The sequence below is a fragment of the Fusarium flagelliforme genome, assembly GCF_020744385.1.
Source record: "Fusarium flagelliforme strain FIESC 12 MPI-CAGE-AA-0113 chromosome Unknown B0J16scaffold_3, whole genome shotgun sequence".
In the NCBI taxonomy this organism is placed as follows: Eukaryota; Fungi; Ascomycota; class Sordariomycetes; order Hypocreales; family Nectriaceae; genus Fusarium; species Fusarium flagelliforme.
In genome coordinates, this window is record NW_025763505.1 from 1510923 (window position 1) to 1534431 (window position 23509).

General features: G+C 50.6%; 7 protein-coding genes across 7 annotated transcripts; 1 reads left to right on the plus strand and 6 right to left on the minus strand.

Annotated features, from left to right (window-relative positions):
- Positions 1-1319: 1319 nt before the first annotated feature.
- Positions 1320-2764, minus strand: B0J16DRAFT_265192 (GTP binding protein; the record flags this gene model as incomplete). The annotated part of the gene is made up of 4 exons (XM_046123386.1): positions 1320-1511; positions 1616-1862; positions 1944-2334; positions 2482-2764. The coding sequence occupies 4 exons, from the start codon at positions 2762-2764 to the stop codon at positions 1320-1322; spliced, it is 1113 nt and encodes a 370-aa protein (XP_045984413.1).
- A 902-nt stretch (positions 2765-3666) lies between these two features.
- B0J16DRAFT_95216 (uncharacterized protein) lies at positions 3667-4382 on the minus strand. The gene has a single exon (XM_046134742.1). The coding sequence runs from the start codon at positions 4336-4338 to the stop codon at positions 3802-3804; it is 537 nt and encodes a 178-aa protein (XP_045984414.1). The 5' UTR covers positions 4339-4382; the 3' UTR covers positions 3667-3801.
- Positions 4383-9884: 5502 nt separating this feature from the next.
- Positions 9885-10739, plus strand: B0J16DRAFT_95227 (uncharacterized protein). The gene is made up of 2 exons (XM_046134743.1): positions 9885-10295; positions 10347-10739. Exons 1-2 carry the CDS (start codon positions 10137-10139, stop codon positions 10659-10661), a joined length of 474 nt encoding a protein of 157 aa, XP_045984415.1. The 5' UTR covers positions 9885-10136; the 3' UTR covers positions 10662-10739.
- Positions 10740-11003: 264 nt separating this feature from the next.
- Positions 11004-12254, minus strand: B0J16DRAFT_95231 (uncharacterized protein). The gene is made up of 2 exons (XM_046134744.1): positions 11490-12254; positions 11004-11436 (listed from the first exon to the last, which is right to left on the minus strand). The coding sequence occupies exons 1-2, from the start codon at positions 12058-12060 to the stop codon at positions 11045-11047; spliced, it is 963 nt and encodes a 320-aa protein (XP_045984416.1). The 5' UTR covers positions 12061-12254; the 3' UTR covers positions 11004-11044.
- A 463-nt stretch (positions 12255-12717) lies between these two features.
- Positions 12718-15218, minus strand: B0J16DRAFT_95249 (WSC domain-containing protein). The gene has a single exon (XM_046134745.1). The coding sequence runs from the start codon at positions 15045-15047 to the stop codon at positions 12996-12998; it is 2052 nt and encodes a 683-aa protein (XP_045984417.1). The 5' UTR covers positions 15048-15218; the 3' UTR covers positions 12718-12995.
- A 2327-nt stretch (positions 15219-17545) lies between these two features.
- On the minus strand, positions 17546-21258 carry B0J16DRAFT_337317 (uncharacterized protein). The gene is made up of 3 exons (XM_046127341.1): positions 21124-21258; positions 20747-21010; positions 17546-20668 (listed from the first exon to the last, which is right to left on the minus strand). Exons 1-3 carry the CDS (start codon positions 21124-21126, stop codon positions 17762-17764), a joined length of 3174 nt encoding a protein of 1057 aa, XP_045984418.1. The 5' UTR covers positions 21127-21258; the 3' UTR covers positions 17546-17761.
- A 431-nt stretch (positions 21259-21689) lies between these two features.
- B0J16DRAFT_264798 (dihydrofolate reductase-like domain-containing protein) lies at positions 21690-22391 on the minus strand (the record flags this gene model as incomplete). The annotated part of the gene is made up of 2 exons (XM_046123372.1): positions 21690-22157; positions 22254-22391. The coding sequence occupies 2 exons, from the start codon at positions 22389-22391 to the stop codon at positions 21690-21692; spliced, it is 606 nt and encodes a 201-aa protein (XP_045984419.1).
- Positions 22392-23509: the final 1118 nt, after the last annotated feature.

Below are 23509 nucleotides of genomic sequence, written 5' to 3' on the forward strand. Positions count from 1 at the left end.
GGGAAATCCGGCCGCAGATCAAGAGGCCCTCGGTTATGCAGGTCGAACCACTGCATCCCGTTGCTTGTTGACATCAGATGGTGGCGTCTTGAACCTCTTGCATGCTATGTCGTCGAGATGGATACTAAACCCGTCAGTTAATTCAAAAAAGAGCTAGTGTCAAAATCCTCTTCCAATATGGATATCAGTCTTCTATCAAACTACACTACAGTACAATAATATAAACCTCATGATGTTATCTGTCATAACGCATAGACCTAGGCCTTTCACGTCTTCTTTCCTCTTTGTAGTAGTGTTGCATAAACCTGGAAAAGAGTTTCCTATTGGAAATATCTCCGCTCGGACAACACTTCTTTCAGCCGCATGGGTGAGTGCCATCCATTAGTTAATTAATGTTAATATTAGCGTGCTGAGACGTTACACTTCACGGTTACTGACTGCTGCCCGCCGCCGGTAAAATCATGTCCTTTCTTTTTGAACAAATTGATAGTAATTCTTCCATAAAGCCAACCGATAGTGAACTGCCGGGTCTCTTACTTATGTCAAAGTAATGCATTGCGCTAAATATCAACAACGTTGCGTTGCTTTCGTTGCTTTTCCTTCATCCCGGTCGCCAACTCGGACGTGGATTTTCGTCAAAGTTCCGTCCCGTCTGTAGTTACTCCGTCTTGCTCTCCATCGTCATCTTAAAATCGTGTCCGTTCCTTGCTCAGCGCCGCCTGCCATTGACCTAACAATTCCCTCCCCTGCTCCAGACCTGTCAGCCTGCCTCGTGAGTAGGCACGCCACCTCTGACCTCCCCCGGAAACTTGCGCCGATCATTATCGTGCCTGGCCGAGCCAGGTCGATATTTCTTGTCAGCCAGATGTGCTTGTAGCCGTGCATCCAGTGTCAGCCCTGCCTTTATTGACCCTATTGCAATCGACATCCCCCTGGTCTGCGCGGTTTCCTCGTCTTAATTCTCTTGATCCACTCGGGCTAAACCAGAGTCGCAAACTGGAGGGTGGTCGACCCTGCCATGACTTGTGGTAACATTTTGATGCGAAAACGGCAGTCCAAGCTATCTAGCTCACTAAGCTTCTCGCGTTGCCGTGGGATCATCCCCTTCAATCTCCGCAGAGTTTCCTTTCATCGCTTGACAATCGTTACTGTTACAATAATTAGCGTTACCGCGAGCTTAAGTTACAACTTTACCCCAGCAATCTAACCCCTACGGACCAGACTAGGGTTGAGATGAGGGACGCCATGGCCGCTTATTGAAGCAAGATCCCGACCGAATCGGGTAGATCAAGTTCAAAGAGCAACTGGTCTAGCCCCCCCTACCTCAGTCTACGTTTAGGCTGCTGCTGCTGGGGTCGATAGCTGTTGTCGGGGCTTTGGGTTAACCTACCAACATCCTCATCACATAGTTCGTGGGCCAGGCCCACGCGCTGAGGCTGATGCTTGACAGACTTGCCATAAACAATGGCTGTCTTGAACACCTCTGTGATACTTCGATGAATAGCGTTACACTACATACCGACTCAATTAGCAACCCGAAATCCACATTTAGGCCTGAACATGAGGCTCTGCAGAAAGACGCAAAGAAGCGCAAATGTTAGATGAGCAGACTTACAAAATCTTCCACGGTGCAACGCGATGACCGGAGCACGACGGGCTGAGAGTAATCAGGCTGTTTGCCCTTGGGTTTTGTGTACACTCGAACAAGGTTGAGCTTGTCCCACATATGCTCCATCAACTCGTCAATGTTCCATCCGTGCTCAGAGCTGATGGGAACAGCGTTGGGGATTCGATATAGAAGATCAAGTTCTTCAATACTGATCGAGTCAATCTTGTTCAGGCAGTAAACAACGGGGATGTAACTATCAAGTTCGCACGTTAGCAAGCTAAGTTTCATATTTGGCCGCAGACGTGCGTATGTGTGTCAGTTCTGGTAGCCTTACCTTCGACTCTTGGCCTCAAGAATGTCGATCAAGTCATCGACAGTAGCGTCGCACCGGATTGTGATATCCGCAGAGTTGATACGGTACTCGTTCATGACAGCCTTGATCTCACCATGGTCAATATGGGTCAGGGGCACGGTGCTGGTGATATTGAGGCCACCCTTGTCCTTCTTTCTGAAGGTGATGTTGGGTGGCTCCTTGTTGATGCGAATTCCGAAGCCCTCGAGTTCCGCCTCGATTACCCGCTTGTCCGTAAGAGGCTTGTTCACATCCAGCACAATGAAGATTAGATGGCAAGTCTTGGCGACAGCAATTACTTGTCGACCACGTCCACGACCATCCTTGGCACCCTCAATGATACCAGGAAGGTCAATAATCTGCAAGGGGGCGCCTAGAGAAATGCGAGTCAGCCACAACGTTTGACGCGTGAGGGAACCGTTTGCAAGTGGGATCGGGCATCAAGATCAAGCCGTGACAAGCAGGCGGCCGCATCTGTCGGGCAGAGTGGAGGAGAAAAGGGACGTCACAAAAGACTAACCGTTATAGACGACTTGACCAGGCACCGAGGTCAGGGTGGTGAATTCGTATGCGGCAGCCTCGGAATGCTGGCCCGTCAGTCTGCTCATGAGCGTACTCTTGCCTACTGAAGGGAAACCGATGAAGCCAATACTGGCAACACCAGTCCTGGCTACATCGAAACCAGCACCACCGCCACCACCACCGCCGCTGGGGGTCAAGAGTTCGCGCTTGAGCTTAGCCAACTTGGCCTTCAGCTGACCCAGATGGAACGACGTCGCCTTGTTCTTCTGGGTTTTGGCCATCTAGTTACACAAGTTAGAGCCAGTCCCCATAATCATGCGCTCCATTGTAATTCATCGGCTATCGTCGTCTCCGAAAGCGTCGGGAAGGAGATTTCGTCAGAGTATCACGTACTTCGGCCTCAATATCTTTGATCTGGTGGGGGGACTGGGGTTAGCAAACTTGTTCTGTCGCAGGTGCAGTCTGATTGATGGTGGGAGTGGCTACGAACCTTGTCCACCGTAGTCGCCATGATTGCGGTTCCTTTCGCAGAAGCGGTATAGATTCGATATTTGGTTGTTGTCTGGCCTCAGGTCTCGGGTTTCGTCGCCCAATTCGTGATTAAGGCACTTTTGGTGATAAATTGCAAAGAAAGCGTAAATGCGTGAGTGGGAGTCGTCAAATGGTGGGGTAGAATTTTATGTGACCCATAAAAACTTGACGTCAGCCAGAATATTCTTTCACAACCAATCAAATGTCTAGACGAGTTGCCTCAAGACTGTTCAAGTTGGTAGAAAATTTGTTCCTCAAGGATTAAAGTGGCCTAAATGTTAGTCAGTCTGTAATAGCATTAAATGTCACAAGTTCAAGTCCGGATAGTCATGACATAATTCCTTGCTTTACACGGTTTCGTGATTTCTTCTTCTGTACCACCTCTCCAGCCTGCACAGGGCTGGGCTGTCCACTAACTAGACTTGAAAAAGCCTCTGCTAACTTCTCTACACATATCATAGTCATGCTTCTTCGTAAAACAATCACGCATCCGTCTTGCGTAGACTTGCCTGGATAGCTGTCCGCCGTAACCCTTCAGTTACTCATCCATCCAACTCTAGATCAAGACCCTGGACTCTTCCACAAGCCTGTTTTGTATTCCAAGCCAACCGTCGTGAATAGATACCGGTGATTCACAAACAACTACACCCGCCTGTTGATAAAAGCAATAAGCCATTCCGTAGCCCTAGTCTGTATCTGCGCCGTCCATGATCGTTATGCTAACAAAGAAAACTGAAAGCAATAATAAAACAAGGTGTGTTCGATCGTAATTTCGAACTCATTGGATTCAGTGCGAGGTCCCATTCATGTTTCCGTTAATACCATTTGTGAGGGTATCGTATCCTGCTGTTGACACTGGCAGGCTCTCAGTTGTCGAACCAGGCGTAAAGGCTTTAAATGTGCCGTTCGGTGGTCCGCCTGATACCATTGATTTCTGACTGATTGGCGAAGAATGAATACCGTTAATGAGGGGCGGGCTGAGATGGCCATTGACGAGATGCTCCAGGCCCTGTTCCAAACAGAGTCGAGCATAGTCTGGGTCATCTGGAAACACTTGCACCAACCCGCGTCGAGGTACTTTCTTGTCGGGGAATGGAGTGCTGCTCGTCTGTGCAAGCTGCGGCATATCCTCACCGACCAGCGCTCCGTTGAGATAGTATTTGCATCGAGGAGCAAGCCCATGATAACGAGCAGCATCTGGATCTTGCTTCCATTTTTGACATGTACCCCATTGCATGCTTTGTGCTTCTGACTCCAAAAGTTCACGGTACTCAACCGCAAGCTGGATATTGCGAAGATGTGGAATGTTGGAGACGGTATACATGAGATCAGACAACTATGTTGTGTTAGTTCTAAGTGCTGTCGTCCGTTCTCATGATGGGTTATTTACCTTGACGAAAAACATGTCCATGCTGCGGAACTTCTCCCAAGCTTCTTCCCGTAATCGCTGCTTCGTATCAAAACACAGCTCAGAGGGATCCTCTTCACCGTAGTATCCGGACAGCTGCCGACCAAGATCCCAGACTTTCTCGTCGATGAGGGAATAGAGGCGCCACTCTACACGCCAAAGGGACATCTTGGCTAGTTGACTGACGGGAGCGCGTTCCCAGGCCGTGTCTGGAAATTAGTTAGTGGGCACGTTAAAAAGAGAAGTTACATCTGTGAGACTTACATCTGGAGAGGTCTAGGTCTTTCTCACCGAGGAGAAGAGCCACATGAGTGTTCAGCACCCACTGCTCACGGCCCTCGGGCGTACCATTGGCTTCTCTTCGGATTGTATCGTATCGGCAGCCTTGAATGCGCTTGAACTTCTCTGCAAGGGCTGGGAGCTTAGGGTTTGGACATGTATCGAGCCATCGTAGAAGAGGGGGTAATTTGCTGAGCCGCATGCGTTCCTGCTCTTCGCGAAATCGTCGTTGTTCGGCTTCGCGCGCGGCGCGTTTGCGTTCTTGATCCTCGCGGTGCGCACGTTCTCGCCGCTCACGTTCTTTCCGCTCCTCTTCTTCGCGTTGACGTCGAGCTTCTTCAGCTGCCTCTCGCTCGAGTTGTTCGCGATGCAGCCTCTCCTCCTCTTCGCGCTGTCTTTTTTCTTCCTCTTCCTTCTTCTTCTTTTCCACTTCGACCCGTCGTTTCTCTTCCTCTTCCTGCCGGGCCTTTTCCTCAGCTTCGCGTCGTTGCTTCTCGTCCTCTCGTCGTTGGCGTTCTTGTTCGTCCTTACGCTTGAGCTCGGCCTCGCGCTCTTCCTCCTCCTTTCGCAATCTCTCCTTCTCCGCTATCTCCTCCTGCTCTGCTTTCTTTCGGGCTTCTTCTTCTTCGTGTTGCTTAGCAACTTCAGCTTCAGCCCGCTTGCGTTCTTCTTCTCTCTTGCGTGCGTCCTCTTTCTTCCGCAATTCTTCCTTCTTGGCTGCCTCGGTTTCAGCTTGTCGTTGCTTTTCTTGCTCGATCTCCTTAGCTTCCCTAGCCTCTTTGGCTCGAGCTGCTTGTAGTTCTGACTCTGACACAGCCTTGATAGAATCAGCATCTTTCATCTCCACGTCAGTCTCCTCTGACTTGACATGAATCTGTCTTTCAGCGCTGCTGGCACGGTCGGTATCAGCACGATGCGAGTTGACGCGCTTCTCACGCCTATCATCATCATGCTTCTTGTGAGTTGATTTAGCCATTAGCTTGGAAGAATCTTGGACATTGCTGGATTTGCGAGGCCTCTCATCGGAAGACAAGGCTTGCTTCGGGCGTTTCTCTTTCGTTTCGCTTTCAAGACGCCGCCGTTTAGGTGGGACTTCGCTGTCATCCTTATTGCCATTACTTGGCCGATCAGGTGTAATGCTAGCACGATGCCTCTTAGTCGATCCGTCACCAGACACCGATAATCGGTCCCGAGATTCGTCTCTTTTGAGAGCCTTAGCCCGGTCATGGTATTTCTCAGAGAGCTTCTCAACCCTGTTCTTGTCGTGTTTATCATGCTTGTCGGCTGGTTCCTCATGTTTCGAGTCGTGGGGGCTTGTCGGGTGGTCCTTGAGGGACGAGGCGTTCGATGCCATACTAGCGCGTCGTTGCCGCTCTCGGTCTCGTTCTCCACGGAGCTCGCCTTTAGAAATAAGTTTTCTCCTAGGTTTGACTGCTTCGCCCTCTGAGGATGCAGCAGCGGCATCCGAGTCAACATGCTTGGCCTTGAGTTGCTTGTGAGACATGGTTGGAGACACTTCGCGATCGGAAACATTGATAGATGGAATGCGGTCTTCTTTTCGGGGTCGCCCTGGGCCACGCTTTGAGTTTTCATCTCCTTGATTCGTGATAGAGTTTGATCTCCGCTTTTCTCTTGGACTTGTGAGTTTGGAGGTGGCGGACTTCTTCTTCGGTTCGGGACTGGAAAGGTTTCGTTTGTGCTGTCGAGCTTCGTCCTTGTCTTTCGTTTCGGCCCGTCGTGCGCGCTTGGCTTCCCGTTCTTCACGATCGCCACGCTCTTGGTCTCGCTCACGGCGGCTTGGCGATTTTGTCTTGGCAGAGTCCTTATGACTTCTCTTGTACTCATCATAAGCATTCTTCAACATATGCTCTTCGTCCTTCCAGTTCGGGCCTGCACGCTGTCGTGCAATCTCGTAGTATGTTTCGCCTTTATATCTCCTAGTAGGATCGAAACCAGCCTGCTCTAAAAGCAACTCGACCACTTTGATGTTTTCCTGTCCGATCGCGGCGAGTATTGGCGTCGCAAACTCTGGTTGAGCATTGTAAACGGGTCGCGGGTCAGGATTAGCACCTCCCAAGCCCAGAAGTAGCTGGATAACCAGATCATGTCCACCTCGCGCTGCAGCAACCATGGATTCGGGGTCATTGAATCCCTCTTTCACTTGCAAAATGCGGGCGACAGTTTCCTCGTCTCCACGCCCAGCAGCCTGTCGAAGTGTCTTTTCGTCGAGGGGCATATATAGTAGATCGTTTCGCGTCTTCGTTGCGCGCACTGTTCCGGTTCTCCGGCCTGATCCGGAGTTCGTGGCAGGTGAGCGACGCGGGCTATCTGGGGCGTGAGAATCGCGTGCATCCTGATCTTGGTGCGAGTTGTGTTCTTCCGAGGTGCGCCTTCGATCCCCCGCCCGCTTCCTTGCTGCCATGAGCGCGGTTCGGATCTCTTCCGCGTTATCTGTGTCGTCGCTCACACGGTCGATAGGCTCCTCGCCGTTGACGTTTGCTTTTCGGGGGTTGACACCAGCATCCAGTAACAGCTTGACTACACCTAGATGGCCGTTGTCGACTGCGTCCAGCAGTGGCGTGTCTTTGTCGTAGTTGACACAGTCCAGATTACATCCAGCATCGATCAACAGTTTAACGATGTCTTCGCAACCGTTAATAGCTGCAATTTGGAGCGGCGTATTTCCGGCGTAATCGGCAACATTCAAATCCTCGGGTCTTTCGGTCAGGCGTGTCTTGGCCCCCTCATATTCACCTCGTGCACAGGCGCGGGCCAGGAAAGTTTGACCATGCGCATCGAGGTGCTTCTTATGGGGGGCCATTCTTGCGGGGGATGCATTTGTATCGGTGGCGGGCGTTGCCAGGCTACGTAGTTTAGAGCTGCGAGGGTGGGGGCTGCCACTGGCAGAAGAATCGTCGGAGTGCCATTCGGTTGAGTGCAGTGGAGGCGGCAGCCGCCGCTTTTTCTGGCCAAAACCGTTGGACGTGTAAGAAGGTAACTGAGATGAAGCACTTCGTCGGTGGGCTCGAGACTGTGGGGAAATAGATCGAGTTTGCGAATCATGCTGTGCCTTTGCCGAGAAAGGCTTGTGCTCTTTTGGTAGGCGAGTCGAATCGATGCTGACACTGGTTGTTCGTTGCCGTCTGATCTTACGACTCTCGCCCTCGTCCTCGGACTCAAGTTTGAGACTTTTCCGCTTGTTAGGCACAGGATTCTCGCTCGGTTTGAGTTTTTCACGAAGTGACTTGGCAGGTCGGGAATGAGAAGGTTCAGAGTCTGAAGAGGATTGTATGTCCTCGGCAAAACGCCGACGCTGTTGTGGCCGATGATGGGGCGGTGACGCAGGCGCAGAGCTCAAGCCACTCGAAGCAGCGGCGTCTTTACCCCGTGCCAGTCTCTCGCGTTCGGGGTGAGCCGGCGTGCGCTTGATCTTTACAGGGTCGCCGCGGGCATGAATAGATGATGCCTGCTTTTCAAGTTCTGGGGGTCGATAACCTGCAGCTTTGATAGAAGACTTGGAATTATCACCATCGCCGTCGCCGTCGCTCCTGTCCTCTTGTCTCACCTTCCGAGCCTTTGACGGGGAGTGGCCATCCTTGCCTGGCAAAACGATGGTTTCTGCGTCAGAATCGCGGTCTTCAGAAGCATCTTGATCAAGTGCAGAGGAAGAATTCGCGTTTCGACGGGCATCTTTGTCCTTGTCTTTATCCTTGTCAATAGGCTCAGAAGGCTTGGGGCTTACTGGCGGCGGTGTTGACTTTGAGATTTCGGGTTTCGAGTCAGGCCGCTGATGAGGGGAGTCGCCAGCAGGCCTCGTCTGGTCGGACTGGGCAGCATTCTGCGCATCCATGACATTTACCTGCGAGGACGACTAGCGACTACCACCATTCTGGTGATGATGATCAAAGCTGAGGATGGCAGGCGATAAACTCGCGCGGTTGCTGATGCGTGAATCCTTAAACCTAGAATTGAACTGAACTGGATGCAACGGCCGGGCGCGACAGAGAGGCAACAGCGAAAGAACACGGGCGTGGTCAAAGGACACGCAACGCACGAAGCAAAGGCGAAGAAAAACACCAAAGGCTATGCGCAACGAGAGAGTTAATTCGGCAGGTCGTGATGACGAGAAGATGGCGTTGGTTGTATGTGGATTATGGAGAGAGAGTGAGGGTGGTAAGTTTCGGATTGAAGGTGAGTAGAGTAGGAATTGGAACTGGAAGGTGGAGGCTTATTGGCGACGGAAGACCGATAATGGATGTAAACGTAAACCTTGTTTTAGGTAGAGTTACGTGATGGATGTTATGTTGTGTTGTGGTAAGGTAAGGTAAGGTACTATAGGTAGTACCCAGGTAGATACCTAAATCGAATTGAGGATACGGGTCTTTGTCCAAGTCGAGAGAGGGAGAGCGACCTAAGCAAGGCAAAGCAAGACGAGACAAGGCGAGGCGAGGCGAGTCGAGAGCGAGATTGACTGAGAACGAGAGAGTGGAAAGAGAGAGAGAAAGGCCAGGACTAAGCAATAGAAGCCAGGCCCCAGGCTCAAAGGAAGAGTATGATTGGTCCGTCATGTCATTCATTCGTACTGTCTTTTAGTCTGTCCGGGTGTGAAGGCTAGGGCGATTACGATACGGTCGCACATAGAGGCTTTAACCGTACTTTTGAGCCAATGAGAGACAAGGATTGTCTGGCTTCAATCTGAGCATTAAAGAAAAAGAATGGGTTGTTTTGAAGCGTGTGACATGATAATTGAGTCTGTGCGTGGATCAAAGTACCCGGTCAAGTGGTATATAGCATAGGGCATAAATTCTTTTCCTAACTGACATGTATTATCTACACCGAGGGCTGCATCAAAGTCTATTCATCTGACTCTCTGACTCTGAGTTCCGGGGGCAAACCCCACTGGAACCTACCTGCGCTAGTGATACCCATTTAGTGGGCTTAGGCTGCTGGCGGTCCCTAATCCCCCTGCTCCATGTTATGGAAGGCACTTGAAGATGACACCTTGATCCATCGAACTCGATTCTGATTGGATTGAATTTACACGTTTATAGAATCAATTCATAACAAAACATCAAAGTAGCGTCTGCTAAGTCGCTATATATGCATAATTACGATAAGGCAAGAACCAGGTAGGGTAGGGTAGCGGCATATTTAACTCTACCTCATACACATCCTGGGCTGGACTGGGCCTTGGTCCAAGTTTCATCAATTTCCCTGACCAGGATCTGTCTGCCTGCGGCTTCTCAATCTTGATGGAAGTAGCCACTAACAATTTCCAAGTTTCTCCACTCTAGCCACCTAACAATTCTATACCTGCTGATCTTAGCTAAAACGCTACCCTTTATCAAACTCTCAGCCTGTGGAATCAATCACATCACTGCTGATCAACTGCTCAACACCTGAGATTTCATGACCTGCGCAATAGAAGCAATTTCATGATGGAGGCGTCAGAGTCTGTCTCGTCTGGAAGAGATAGAAGCAGTCTTTTGCTTCCTTCTTCACTGGAACATGCCCGAATCACCTCTCTTCCTCAGGCGGCATACTACATACCCAACTTCATTACCGAAGAAGAAGAGAAGATCATTCTAGATAAAGTGTGTCTATATAGCATCGTATATCGGATTCGTCGCTAAGTATATTTACAGATATCCAGTGCGCCTAAGCCAAGATGGAAACAGTTGACGAAACGACGTCTTCAAACGTGGCCTTCAGACCTTGTCAACAACAAACTACTCGATGCTCCTCTTCCTACATGGCTTCAGGATCCTGTCATGTCTCGACTGTTGTCACTTCCGGTCAAAGACTCAGAAGCCGGTCATTTATTCTGCGACAGTCCACATCAAAAGCCAAATCATGTCCTCATTAACGAATATCCACCCGGCATTGGCATCATGCCGCACAAGTTGAGTACACAGCAAGTGATATATCCTTCTCGCTACATTAATGCTCATCCTATATAGGATGGTGCCGCGTATTGGCCCGTAGTGTGCACAGTGAGCCTCGGTTCCAGCTTGTGCCTGAACTTGCATCGTAGCAAGGACGATGGCGCCCTTGACCCCGTGCCTGCTTGGAGAATCCTTCAGGAACCTCGCAGTCTGCTCATTACGACTGACCAACTATATACCGACTACCTTCATGGTATTGCCGACATCGAAGAAGATGTCGACCTCAATCCGAATACGGTTGCTAACTGGGACTTGCTTCGTTCGCCTGATGCATACGCCAACGGCACACATGTTCGTGAAATCCGCACGAGTCTGACGTATCGAGACGTTCTTCAGGTGTCGAAAGTCGCAAACAAGTTCGGCATGTTCTTGAAGCGTTGAAGGCCGATCACTCCGAGCTAGTAAACGGGCGGGATCATGATCCATCGCTCAGCGACCTTATCTGCGCCAAACTTTTGCACATACCATGCCTTGGTACCCTTTGCTGTGGCACCCAAGTTCACAGCCACAAACACGAGACCACTCAGAACACTTCTGTTGAGGAGTTGACCTTGGGGCGCGGCGATCCACGCAATAGCGAGATACACGAGGCATTCTGAAGTGTAGTGTGGACAGACCAAGTACTTGAACCATCCCTCACTTGGGAGTGTATACTTCTTGAGACTTGCCAGGTGCCTGTGACATTGGTTCTGCTTAAAGTACGCCACAACGAACAATGCCAGAGCTGAAGGCAACCTCGGTGGGATTCGGAGAGGCTGTACAGGAGAATTCCAGGCTGCTAAGATTGCACCTGCAACTTGTCAGTTTCTGCTGCTGCCAGATGTGATATATTTAAGAACGTACTGGAACCCTCAACCCAGACAGCGAGGCTTATTGTAATGTAGTACGCAAGACCAAGAGCCCAGTGGATGAACCACATAGGTGACGACCCTGGCTTGAACACAAACAAACTCTCGCAAAGCCTTCTTGAACCCTGCAACGCCATAAACAGCCATGCCACGAATACTTGCTCCAAACTCATAGACGGTCCGCCAGCTCGGTCCTGCCACGTAATGATACTCCTCAATACCGACCCCTTGGTGAAATACTGCCACGCCCAGAAACCTGATAAAAACACCGACGTGATGTAGAAGTGCAAGAACCACGAATGAGGCACTTGCCCATATTCTGTCAAATTTTTCAGAAACGACCTCAGAGGCACAAAAGCTTGCTCCTTGTTTTCCACCTCATTCTTCCCAGGCTTCGTGTCTTTAGGCCTTCGTGCACCATAGTCCATAAGAGCACTACGGACGTCTTGTGGGAGAACTTGGATACCAATAATGACGGTTGCAGAAAGGGCAAAGAAGCTCTGGCACCATTGAGCCGGCGTCATATTTGACACCAAGTCAATCGAATGGTGCAGTAGTTTGGTCATGATCCGCTTGTAACAGAGGAGTTGAAGTGAGATGGAGGCGAAGATGGCAGAAAAGAGACCAGTTTGTGTTGTCGAAAAGCATGTGCTTTATTCAACGTCTGAGACTGGCGTGTCCTGCACAGTGTCAATAAAGCAAATTATGTGTGTAAAGTCCACAGCGAATCTGGTATTTCAACAAACAGCGTGCTTCTTCCTGTACCATAACTGATTCAGCGGATGTTGATCCAATTCTATGACAAAGTCTACGCTTTATAAAAGTAAGCATTTCAATGTTAAGTCATCATATGTAGCTGCCTACCGATTCAAATGGCTAGGCTCGTTGGAAGGAAGCATACTAAACATCATCCATAACAATAACACCAGGTAACACACACCTTATTATCAAACTATTTGGAGAAAAAACGCCAAATCTATCTTATAAAACTGCTAGCCTATTAACATATCTAGAAATACGAGCTGGTAGATAGAAATGTCAGTGAACTCCTAGACGGTCGCGGTCTACCCTACGGCTCTCCACAATGAAACTGTTATATTCCAAATTACTACTCAAACCTGGGGGAAAACAGGCGATATCGATGACACAAAGGCCACAATTAGTTCAATGATAGGAAAGAACAAGGCAGAACAGTTGTATCATCTAGTTAGTACTGTTTGTGGCGAGGATGTATCACTATGGTTCACATGGGGCAGGTAAGTAAAAGTATCAAAACAATGCAGCTTCTATATAGCGAATGACAGTCTGACCAGTAAACAATAACTAAACGAGTGTGTGGAAGTAAGTACAAAAACACCAGCCAATTCCAAGACACAAATCAAAGCCAACACCCCGAATCCTTTCCCCATCCAATCCTTAGTATACATACTCAATTGTCCAAATCCGAACACGTTGATCACTTTTGACCTCCAATCTCCAAAACTCCATATCCTTGAGATGCTTAAATACCAGTGCCAAAGTTCTGGCAACGGTTGCTGAAGTAGACATTTTTGTTCTCATAGAGACAGTCGGTGTACTGGATGCCACACTTGGTCTGAGCAGTCTGCCACTGATCGTTGCCGAAGAGGTTGAACCATCGGGGCTCAATGCCAGACTTCTCAAGGGCACGCTTGTGGAAGTGAGAGTGAGAGCGCTTGTCGAAGTAGTTGCTGCCTTCGCTGCGAGTGTTGAGCTTCTTGCAACTCTGGACATAGGTGTTAAGACAAGCGTTGTACTGGGTCTTGCAGGCGTCGGCGCAGGCGCTGGACTGCTGGTTGCGACGGTAAGAAGAGCAAGAGTTGGAGTTGGTATCAGTGTAGAGCTTGAAGGGGTTCAGCGAGAAGTCGCTCTTCAAGTCGTTGCAGGCAACAAGAGGAAGCTCAATACCACCAACGGGGTTACCAGGACCGTAACCCCAGATGCGGGAGTTGGGCTGCGAGCAAATGTTGGTGGGCTGAGGAGCGCACGAGGTGGAGGCAGAAGAAGCAGTGGTGGAAGTGCTAGTGGCAGCACAAGGGTAAACACTGGTAGTGGTCTTGACATTGTTTCCACCAGAGGGAGCGTTGTTGCTGAAGCAGCCAACCTTGTTACAGTTGCGACCACGAGAGCAAGTGGAGGCGCAGTAACCCTGAAGACCATCACACCACTTGGAGAAATCGAAACAGTTGAGAACTCCAGGCCAGCCAGCGTTCTGGAAGCAAGAAGCAATGTTCTTAGCACAGTTGTTGTAAGCAGTCAGGCAGCTGTTCTGGTCCTGGAAGTCGGGAACAGAGGGAGCACACCAGTTACCGCACTTGTACTCGCAGGTGTTAGGAACGACAACAGTAGAGGTGCACATAGCCGGGCCAGTAGTGGTGGTGCAAGAAGTAGTGGTGGTACTTCCAGGAGGAGGGTTGGGGCCATTGTTGGTGGTGCTGGAAGGAGGGTTGGGGCCGTTGTTGGTGGTGCTGGAAGGAGGGTTAGGACCGTTGTTGGTGGTGCTGGAAGGAGGAGGGTTGGGGCCATTGTTGGTGGTACTTCCAGGAGGAGGGTTGGGACCGTTGTTGGTGGTGCTGGAAGGAGGGTTGGGGCCGTTGTTTGTGGTAGAGCTGACAATGGTGCTCAAGGTTGTGGTCGAGCTGGAGCTGGATGAGCCGACAGAAGAGACAGAAGAGACACTTGAGGTGGAAGTTGAAGTGCTCAAAGTAGAAACAGAAGTGGTTGAGGTTGAGGCCAGAGAGGAAGAGGAACCAGATGGATTCCAACCACAAGGCTGAAGAGATAGCAAATCCTCAGAGATGTAGACACTCAGACGGCTGGGTCCACCACAAAGCAGGGTCTTGTCTCCGTTACAAGGGACGTTACAGTCGTCAACATTAGCCTTGACAGTGTCGTTGGCCAGAACGTTACCACAGTAGCATTCACCACCGTACTCGAGACCAGCGAGAGGGAAACCTTGGTCAGCGCAGGCGTTCAAGCAGCTCGAGGGAGTCATCTTGGAGCCATCAACATCCATAGGCCAGGTCAGAGCACGACCCTTGGAAGAGTTGTCGGTGTAGCAGCCACTAGGCTTGTAACCAGCAATGGACTTGATGGTTCCGGGAAGGTTGGTGACGACACCACCAAGGTCAGTGGTCTTAAAGGTAGGATCCTGCCAGATAGAGAGAGCGTTGTCACTGCCACATGTTTGAGTCTTATCACCGGTGCATTGGTAATTGCACTTGCTGTCATCAAGCTGGGCACCGCCGACGGTTGAACCGCAGTAGCAGACGCCGTAGTACTTGAGGCCAGCATAGCGGAAACCGTTGCCCTTGCACTCGGAGACACACTTCTCAACAGTCATGTTGTACTGGTTCTGACCAGAGCGGTAGATGAGCGCACTGCCACTGCCTCCAGCAACACCGTCCTGGTAACATCCAGCCGCGACATATGGCTGGAAAGGATCGAGACAAGGCGGGTACTCAGTGTGCCAGGCCTGAGCCACGCCGGCCAAGGCAAGAGTCGCACCGGCGACGACAGTTCGAAGAGAGAACATGGTGTTGTTGTTGTTGTCAATGAAAGGATCGAAAGTTGCAGATCAAGGCCGAGATTCTTGTAAGTGATAGTGAGTGTTAGGCGTCTCGATGGTGTTGCAAGCTGTCTGTATGATTTAAAGAGAGTGATACCCGAAGGCTGAAACGAGAGAGTGTGAGTTGGGAGAAGAGAGTGTGAGAGTAGCTGATTGCTTAAGAAGCTGCTGTTGGATGATGAGAAAAGACTGACTTTGGGATGGGATGGGCAAGGTTATTTATCCTCTGCGTCCATGGCAATATCAAGGACTGTTTGCTTTTTGCCTCTACCAACTTGTGCACTTACAGTCATACCGACAGCAATGGGCTCAGACACCGGAAGCCCCGTACCGACCACAATACCACATCAAAATGCTCTGAATAGCATCGTGATGGCCTAGAGACGCCTCTAGACGCCGAACAACCCGCTGAATAGCGGAACTAGAGGCGCTCTGCCCAAACCAGTATCTGCAGGCAGACGCCACGAAGCGTCTAACACACACCATGGTAGCTTGAGGACCGTAGTGTTATGATTGTATTCAAGTTCCACTAGTGAGGTAAGAACCTTTTCTCGTTAGGTTGGGCGGAGATTATGAGGTGGGTAAGATCTGGCCTGCACCTTGGTCCGGGTTGTTGGTACTAAACCAACAAGAGAGGCATCGAGAGGCTTGCGATGGCTATTCTGACACAAGTGTATGGATAGAACAAAGTTTGAAGCTGAAGCTCGAAACACACGGAGACGCCAAGGGTCCAGACATGGCCGATGGCTGTCGGCTTGGTATAGCTTCTGAGGCGCTCAAGGCTCCTGCAGGTCTCCCGTCTGTTCCTGCAGAAGCGCGTGTAGGTGCCTTGCAAGAGCCTCAGACCCTATCAAAGCGCTATGCGCTTGGTAGACGTCTGGAAGCCAGTGTCAGTGTTATCGATATAAGCTTCTGTCATCAGCAGAGACAACGTTGGCTACACTCGGATATAGTATTACGACACAACATTTGTCACGCCAGATTTCGCTCAGTAGCTTCGAGAAGAGAATATCCTTGTCGGTCCCTTCGAAGGATCCCGCCTTCCCGAAACATAAGTTCGGATGGTCGCATTCCAAATCCCTGGATAGTGCATACGGGGGCAAAGATCGGACCCAAGATTCCGGTATCAACACCGCGGTAATCTCATCACGAACCATAGACCCGCATGGCTTGGTTTAGCTCTTGACCCGAGGATCCAGCACTTGCTGGCATCCTGTTGGTTGGTCGTTGATATCACTGTAACCTCTTGAGCATCCCCAGCTTTGCCCTGCCAAAACCTTAATGGAGAGAAACCCGGCACCAATAATCGGAAAGTCTATGCCGTAGGGATCTAGATGGCTGAGGTTCGGTCTGACCGGTCACCTTCATCGCCGGATTTGGACAAGATTGGATGGATGATGTAGGAAACTTTTGACAATGGCCTTGTTGCGTAGATCAGCCACAAGAGAATCTTGAAAGTGTAGCCATTCCTTTTATGGGAGAACCAAGGTTAAAGTTGTCATTGTGTTGTGTTGTAAAGAAGAAGTGGTGGTGGAGAGATGAGGTTGCTTTGAGCTGGGTAGCCAGTGCACACGTGACACTTGCACTTACACTGGTTGACCTCCCATTACACATGCAGTACACCACAATAATGATATTCTGATGAAAACAGATAGATCGTCGAGGAACAGTAATGAAGCTCAAACAGAGATTTTCTTAGTAACAGAATTCTACCATTCGTGCAAATCATGATATGCCCATCTTCTCGTACACCACAGATCGGCAACCAAAGGAAGCATAACGCCGCATCGCCAGAGTGCCACTACCGGCTTCAACAGTTTGACCATATTTGCTGACCTCCATCACTTCTGCTGTCCTGATCATGCTTAAACTATGACTCCATAACCGTGGATACTGCCATCCTCAGGGACCGGTCTCGTCCATGGTCTTGCAGTTTCAGAGTAGACCGTTGAGAATTTGAGGCTCGCTAAAGATGCCGAAGACCCAGGAACCAAACTCTGATTGTAGACCAATAACTTCATTCATCATAGAAGTTTACAATGAAAGAGGTCTTTTGAGCCTTGGCCTCTTAAGTCCTCTCGCCTTACATATTCTACTATAGGCATCGAGGTCGATCGACGGGACTACCGTAAGACCAACCAAGCTCAACCCGCTCGATTTCCTTTAGTAGCTCTACAATGTTTCCGCTGTCAACTCTATTTGATCGGAATATGATGCAATAACTCAACCCATCTGACTCGCAAAACCCAACATTTGTAATTCATAAACCCACACAAGCCCAAGACCAGACCCTTAAACGACACGACCATAACTCACTAGTCAGGGCAGAGGATCGTTTAGACTTACCCGTCAACGCACCCTCCATCATGACAGCCACAAAAGCCATGGTAAGAACCTGACCAGGTACAAGGAATGCAAACTAATAAACAACTGATCTAGCCGGGTTGTGGCACTTGATTTCTTCGTAAAAGGTTGTAACAGGCCATCAACTTATTTATCTACCTAAAGAATTCTAACATACTCTCGGATAACCATAAACTTTGATTTGCAAAGAGGAAACGGTCGTAACATGGTTCTCGTGTGCTTAGTCGCTTGTATTGATTCATAAGGACTACTACTACTTTTCCTACATGGAAGCAAACCTATTAACGCCATGAGTCGCAAATGCCATCCCTAACTACTTATTTGTTCCTCATGTGAGGAGGAACCCACTTGCCAGCTGTTCGTGACGCAGGCTGGGACTCCGCAGGAGGAGCGGGAGACTGCTTTCGATCATCCTCAGCGCGACCAGAGCCGCTTCGATCCATGGGTGGCGCACCACCTCTAGGCGCGAAGCGAGGCGGAGGGGCGGAAGATCCAGTATCGGCTCCGCTACCACCGGTCGCCTGCTTAGCAGCCTCGCGTTCTCGCCAGCTGGGCTTACCGCCAGCAAGGGCAAGTCTGGGGGGACCACCAGCAGAGGGGCGGTCGTTGGAGTCGGACCTCTCGGCAGGAGGTGCTCGAGCGGGAGGAGGTGCATCACCACCCTCACGAGCAGCCTCACGCTCTCGCCACTTGCCAGCACCAAACACCGGTCTCCTGCCTTCGGCGGCTGGCTCTGAGCGCTCTGGTCCACGAGAGAAGCCACCAGGGGCCTGGGTCTTCTCGGCCTTGCGACGGGCCAGTGCCTCCTCTTCTCGTCGTTGTTGGAGGGCAGCCTTCTCCAGCATCTCTTGACGCTCCTTCTCTCGCTGCTCCTTGAGCTTGGCAAGCTCCTCCTTGCGAGCCTCGTCGCGAACGCGCTGCTCCTCCTTTTCACGAGCGGCACGCTCTTCGGCTTCGCGGAGCTCACGTTCCTTCTCCTCATGCTCACGCTTCTCACGGAGACGTCGGTCACGGACCTCCTTCTTACGTTGAGCGATCTGCTTCTCAAGCTCTCGCTCGGCGTCGCGACGACGCTTCTCAAACTCATCACGGCGACGCTCGTGAAGGGAGTCGCGGAACTCCTCGTACTGAGGTACCAGTCGGCTAAGTCGGTGTTTGAGCTCAACGCTCTCCTTATGTTTTTGCTCGGCTTCCTCGAGCTTTTGCGCCTTAACGGTATCGTAAATCTTGCGGTCTTCCTCGACCTGCTTGGCATAATCCTCGGACAGCTTCTTGGATTCCTCCTTACGGAAAGCACGTTCAAGATGATCGAGGCGCTTGCCAGTAATGCGGAGACGCTCGTTCACGTCGTTCTTCTCACGCTCCAACTGGGCAAGCTTCATGGCACGTAGGCGGTTGCTGTCGAAGTTGTCAAGATCGTCCATATCGATCTCGATGCCCTTGTCGCCCATCTTGAGATCAGCAATCTGCTTCTTGAGTTCCTCCTTACGGACGCGGTCGTGCTCAGCCTTGAGTCGCTTGGCCTCACGCTCCTTTTGCTCATTCTGAAGTCGCAGATCCTCAGCCTCCTGAAGAGCCTGCTCACGAAGTCTCTTCTGACGGGCATTCTCCTTATCCTTCTTAGCCTGGATCTCGGAAGCGGCCTCCTTGCGCTTCTGGATAAGATCCTTTCGTGAGAGGATATCGAGATGCTCCTGCTCGGCGCCGGCCTTGGCGCGGGCGAGAGCAGCCTCACGAGCCTCAAGACGGGCTTTGTTGAAGTTGGGGTCAACGTAGTGGCAAGTAGTGTAGAGAGACTTGGCAAGGCGAGTAAGCTGCGAGCGGACGATCTCAGAGGGAGTGCTCTGGAGACGCTGGACAGTGCCGGTCTCAGACTCAGCAGAGCCAGCAGAAGATCCACCGTGGCTAGCCTTGGAGGAGGAGAAGACATCGTTGTCGAAGCTCAAGACGCCAGTGGCATGTGCCATGCGGACGGAAAGATCGCCCTTCTTGTTACCGTTCATGATAAACTTCTCAATCGTGCCGCGGGTGACCTGGTAAGGCTCTGGGAATTGGGCCAGACTCTCAACGAAAGACAGGTCAACAGTCTCGTAGACCTGAGAGAGTTGCTGGAACAGGCGGGTAAGGATGACCTGCTGAAGAGGAAGGATGTACTTCTCCATCTCAGAGTCGGCACCGATCTTGGTCAGAATGGGGGAGATCTTCTTGCAAATGGAGAGAGGGTGGAAGTCAACCTCAAGGATATCGTAGAGCTCACGAATCTCAGGGCGGGCGCGCTGGAGGAGGGACTTGGACAGAGCATCCCGGAAGAGTCTGGCGCGAGTAGGAGCTTGAGACATGCCGAGGAGGTGAGTCAGGCGGGAGTTCTTGGTCTTCCTGGCTTCGTCGAAGTCAACCATAGCACCACGAGATCGGCTGGTGCTGATAACAGGGATGGCCAGAGCGGAAAGCACAACGAAAGAGGCAGCCTTCTGAAGCTCGGCATCGGATACAGGTGGGTTATCAGCCTTCTTGCCCTGACCACTGGCGACAAGAATGGAGGACTGTCGGAGAAGGGTGTAGTACTTGGACCAAGCAGCAGCATGGAAGAGATGGTTACCACCCACAAGGAAAATTCGAGTCAACTTCTCGTAGTAGTTAGCCATCATGACATTCTTAGGAGGTCGCTTGCTGAGGTTGAGAAGAGTATGGACATCCTCAACACTGCGGAAAGCCTCCTGCCAGAGCTCGAGTTCAACAGCGACGTTAAGCTGCTGGAAACGAGTCTCAAGATGTCGCTGCAGAGTGTCGGGATCGCTCAGGTTGATGGCGTGCATCTGAGTAGAGTACTTGGCGGCGGTCTGGACATGGTTGCGGAGCAGCTCGCAGAGACGGCGGAACTCGGTCTTGCGGGTGTACTTGAGGCAGAAGTCAAAGGCCTGGGTGGCGGTGCTCTGGTAAAGGATCTCGAGGCGAGCGTTGTTTCGGAGGATGTCGAGAACAGTTCGGTAGGCCTCCCAGAGGAACTTGAGCCAAGGGGTGACGATGGCTCGGTCGGTACGATCTCGGGACTGCTCGCCGGAGACAGTAGCGAGGAGGATAGACTCGGGAGTCTCGGTGGCCTCGAGGTCGTCGATATTGGAGGTGCCGGCAGTAGCGTCAATGCTCTCCTGGACTTCGTCGGCCTTCTTCTGAGCGGCAGTGACCTTCTCAACAGCGAGCTCGATGAACTTCTTCAAGACCAACTGTACATGCATGTGTTAGCGCCGAAATATCTCAACACCGACTTGCGACTCAGTTGAAGCCGGGGTACATAATCATACCTCGATGGTTCCAATATTTGTGTTCTGAGAGATATTCTTGTACTGGTATAGAGCATCCTTGGCAAGCTTGCCCTTCTTCTGTTCGACGGAAAGCTCGACGAGGAGGAGCATCACGGGCTCCAGCGACATGATGGGGACATTTCGGGATCGCTTGTTGGTGATGTGCTCATGCAGCAAAGTCAAGGCAGCGGAGGCCTGACCGACGCCGATGAGTTCATGAGCCCTCTTGAGAACATTCTCGGGCTTTTGGTGTGGCGGAGGAGGCTATCGAAAAACTTCAAGTCAGCATCATGACGGAGACAGTGTGGAGGAGGGGTAAGGCTCCGACAGAGATAGGGCTTGAGTCCCAGCAACGGGAACAAAGGAAGGTCACATACCATGCTGGGCAACCTCCTCTAGATATAACTTGACTAAGAGAGGAGAGTTGGTGATGATGATCCGAGATCGATCAGCCGGCGGGGGGGAAGAAGAGCTGAGGAGATTCGACCGGCACTCGTGATGGTGTTGCAGCACCCTTCCGTAAAGTTGAATTTTTCGATTTTCGTGTGTGGCCGCTACACATGGGGAGGGGCTATTCACGCGCTGACTCAGCCAATGTGACTCTGATGAGATTGTGGCTACCCGCTTTACACGTTGTGGCTGGCAAGGCTGAAACGCCACAGAAGATAGTCTTGCTCCAGCAGAGCTGTGAAGGACAAGGCTGTAACAATCGCGGCAAGGTGTGCAGAATGGCATGGATTACCAGATTTATGTATCTGCCAATTTAAGAAGAAAGAGTAGAAATGGTCAGGCTGTATGATTAGGACATGGGAATAAAGATTTAGTTGAGTGGATGTATCTCTTTAGGTGTGTCATGAAAACTGTTTATGAATAGGTCCTTTCAATGATATCCCGTCTCACGAAATGAAAGCATCGAGTCTACATGCTCATCTACCTCAAGTGCCTAGTCAAGTTTCTCCCACATTTGAAACTCATACTTGGTTCCTGCCTCCTCTTGCCCACCCTCTTCAACCTCCTCACCCGTCCACTGCTGAAGCTCATCCCTGGTCTTCTTCTCCCATTTCCCATCCTTCAAATCCACAGGGAAGAAAGTATCGCAGTCGAAGTCCCGCTCAATGCTCGTCAGCAACATGCGTCGTGCTTCAGGCAGCTTGAGAGCAGCGTCGTAGATTTGTGCACCCCCAATGACAAAGACGCGGCCAACGTCACTGCGAGTTCGAGCGTACTGCAGAGCAAGCTCGAGAGATTGGACTCTAACAGGCTCGGAAGACTCAACCGTCCCGGGCAGCTGCGAGGGCGCGGAGCGGCTTATGACGATGTTGAGACGGTCTTTTAGAGGGCGGAACTTGGTGGGGATTGAGTCCCAGGTTTTGCGGCCCATGATGACTGCATTAAGAGATGATGAGGGAGCCTGAAGGTTGTTAGAAAGAGTTCCTTGCATGTTCTTATCCGATCCTGAGCATTTATGATAGTCGTTTGGCCTATGATGTGTACGGGTGAGCAGTACCTGTGGTGGCAGTCTTGTCGTCACACGCGCAAAGTACTTCATCTCCTTGCGCAAGCCTTGCCATGGCATCCCTCCGTGGGCGCCGATGCCCATGTTGCGAGTCGCAGCGACTATGAGAGTGAGTTCGAGAGACTGCATTTTTAACGTGGTTGTGATGAAGATGAGAATTTTAAGGTGGATGGTTAATAAGTGAGGTTCAATGTGTGACTTAGTTAGTTGACTTCGCTTTCTGAGGCATTAGGTTCCCCCCAGTATTACCAGAGGTGTTGATTTTACATGTGCAACCATAGTAAAACAGTATCTCAAATCTTTCTTTGAATGTCAATAGATATAACGAGAAGCGATGCACTTGGAGATGTAGAACAATTTTGGAAGGTTCTAAGCCACTTCGAGTGCCGAGTGAAAGGCCATCATTCCAGGGATCTCGCTACTGCATTCAGAATTTGGATAGGTATACATATAACGATAGTTTTAATGGTTCCCAGTCAGCTTGATCGTGCAGAAATGCGGCATCAACAGTTTATCGATGGCATTAGGATTGTCACAGCCGATGCGTAAATTTAGTTGTTCACTTCCAATTCAACATCCGTACCTGTAAAGCCTATGGCCATTACCATCCATACCTAGAGAACCATCATCTCTACTCTGTACATATTCTTCCAATTGGCCATGATCAAGGGGAGGCGACGTTACAACTTAAGATGAGAGGAGTACTTAATCCACGGAGTCTGGTAGAAATATGGGAATCGTATCCGAAATTTAGATCGGAGATTCCTTGGAGCTAATTTCTGTCCAGAACATGCCATGTACTTTTCGTAGTTGACGATATGTTCTATAAAGTAGGATACTGAAGAGATGGTTGTGACGCAGACTATGAATGCAATTGGATATCACAGGAGAGTAACCAACGGTTCTTACTAGATATTGCATTTGAATATCAGTCGCCTCAGTAATGATCGTACAGTACTCATCAACAGGTGATATCCTTGACAATGGCGTCAGGTGGTCCCAGCTCTATGGCGTTGGCTGTACAGTGAATATACATCTGAATAGGTAGGGAATTAACCGAGCCTGCGACGTTCGAGCTCATAAATGAGTACGGATGCACATAACGAGCCGATAATGGTAACCCGGCCAGGGGTAAAAAGCAGGTACATGGACCGCAAATGCACGCATTGGCTCGGCCCATGTCAGATACAAAAACATCTAATTAATCGAGGTCACAGCAAATCAGCTCATAAGCGGAATATGCTACC

Bases quoted from the DNA above. Each gene is read 5' to 3' on its own strand.
- B0J16DRAFT_95216 (XM_046134742.1), bottom strand. From the start codon at position 4,338: ATGTATACCGTCTCCAACATTCCACATCTTCGCAATATCCAGCTTGCG.
- B0J16DRAFT_95227 (XM_046134743.1), top strand. From the start codon at position 10,137: ATGATGGAGGCGTCAGAGTCTGTCTCGTCTGGAAGAGATAGAAGCAGT. The intron at 10,296-10,346 runs GTGTGTCTATAT...GTATATTTACAG, and splicing joins AGAAGATCATTCTAGATAAA to ATATCCAGTGCGCCTAAGCC.
- B0J16DRAFT_95231 (XM_046134744.1), bottom strand. From the start codon at position 12,060: ATGACCAAACTACTGCACCATTCGATTGACTTGGTGTCAAATATGACG. The intron at 11,437-11,489 runs GTACGTTCTTAA...GACAAGTTGCAG, and splicing joins TGTCTGGGTTGAGGGTTCCA to GTGCAATCTTAGCAGCCTGG.
- B0J16DRAFT_95249 (XM_046134745.1), bottom strand. From the start codon at position 15,047: ATGTTCTCTCTTCGAACTGTCGTCGCCGGTGCGACTCTTGCCTTGGCC.
- B0J16DRAFT_337317 (XM_046127341.1), bottom strand. The intron at 20,669-20,746 runs GTATGATTATGT...ATGCATGTACAG, and splicing joins CAAATATTGGAACCATCGAG to TTGGTCTTGAAGAAGTTCAT.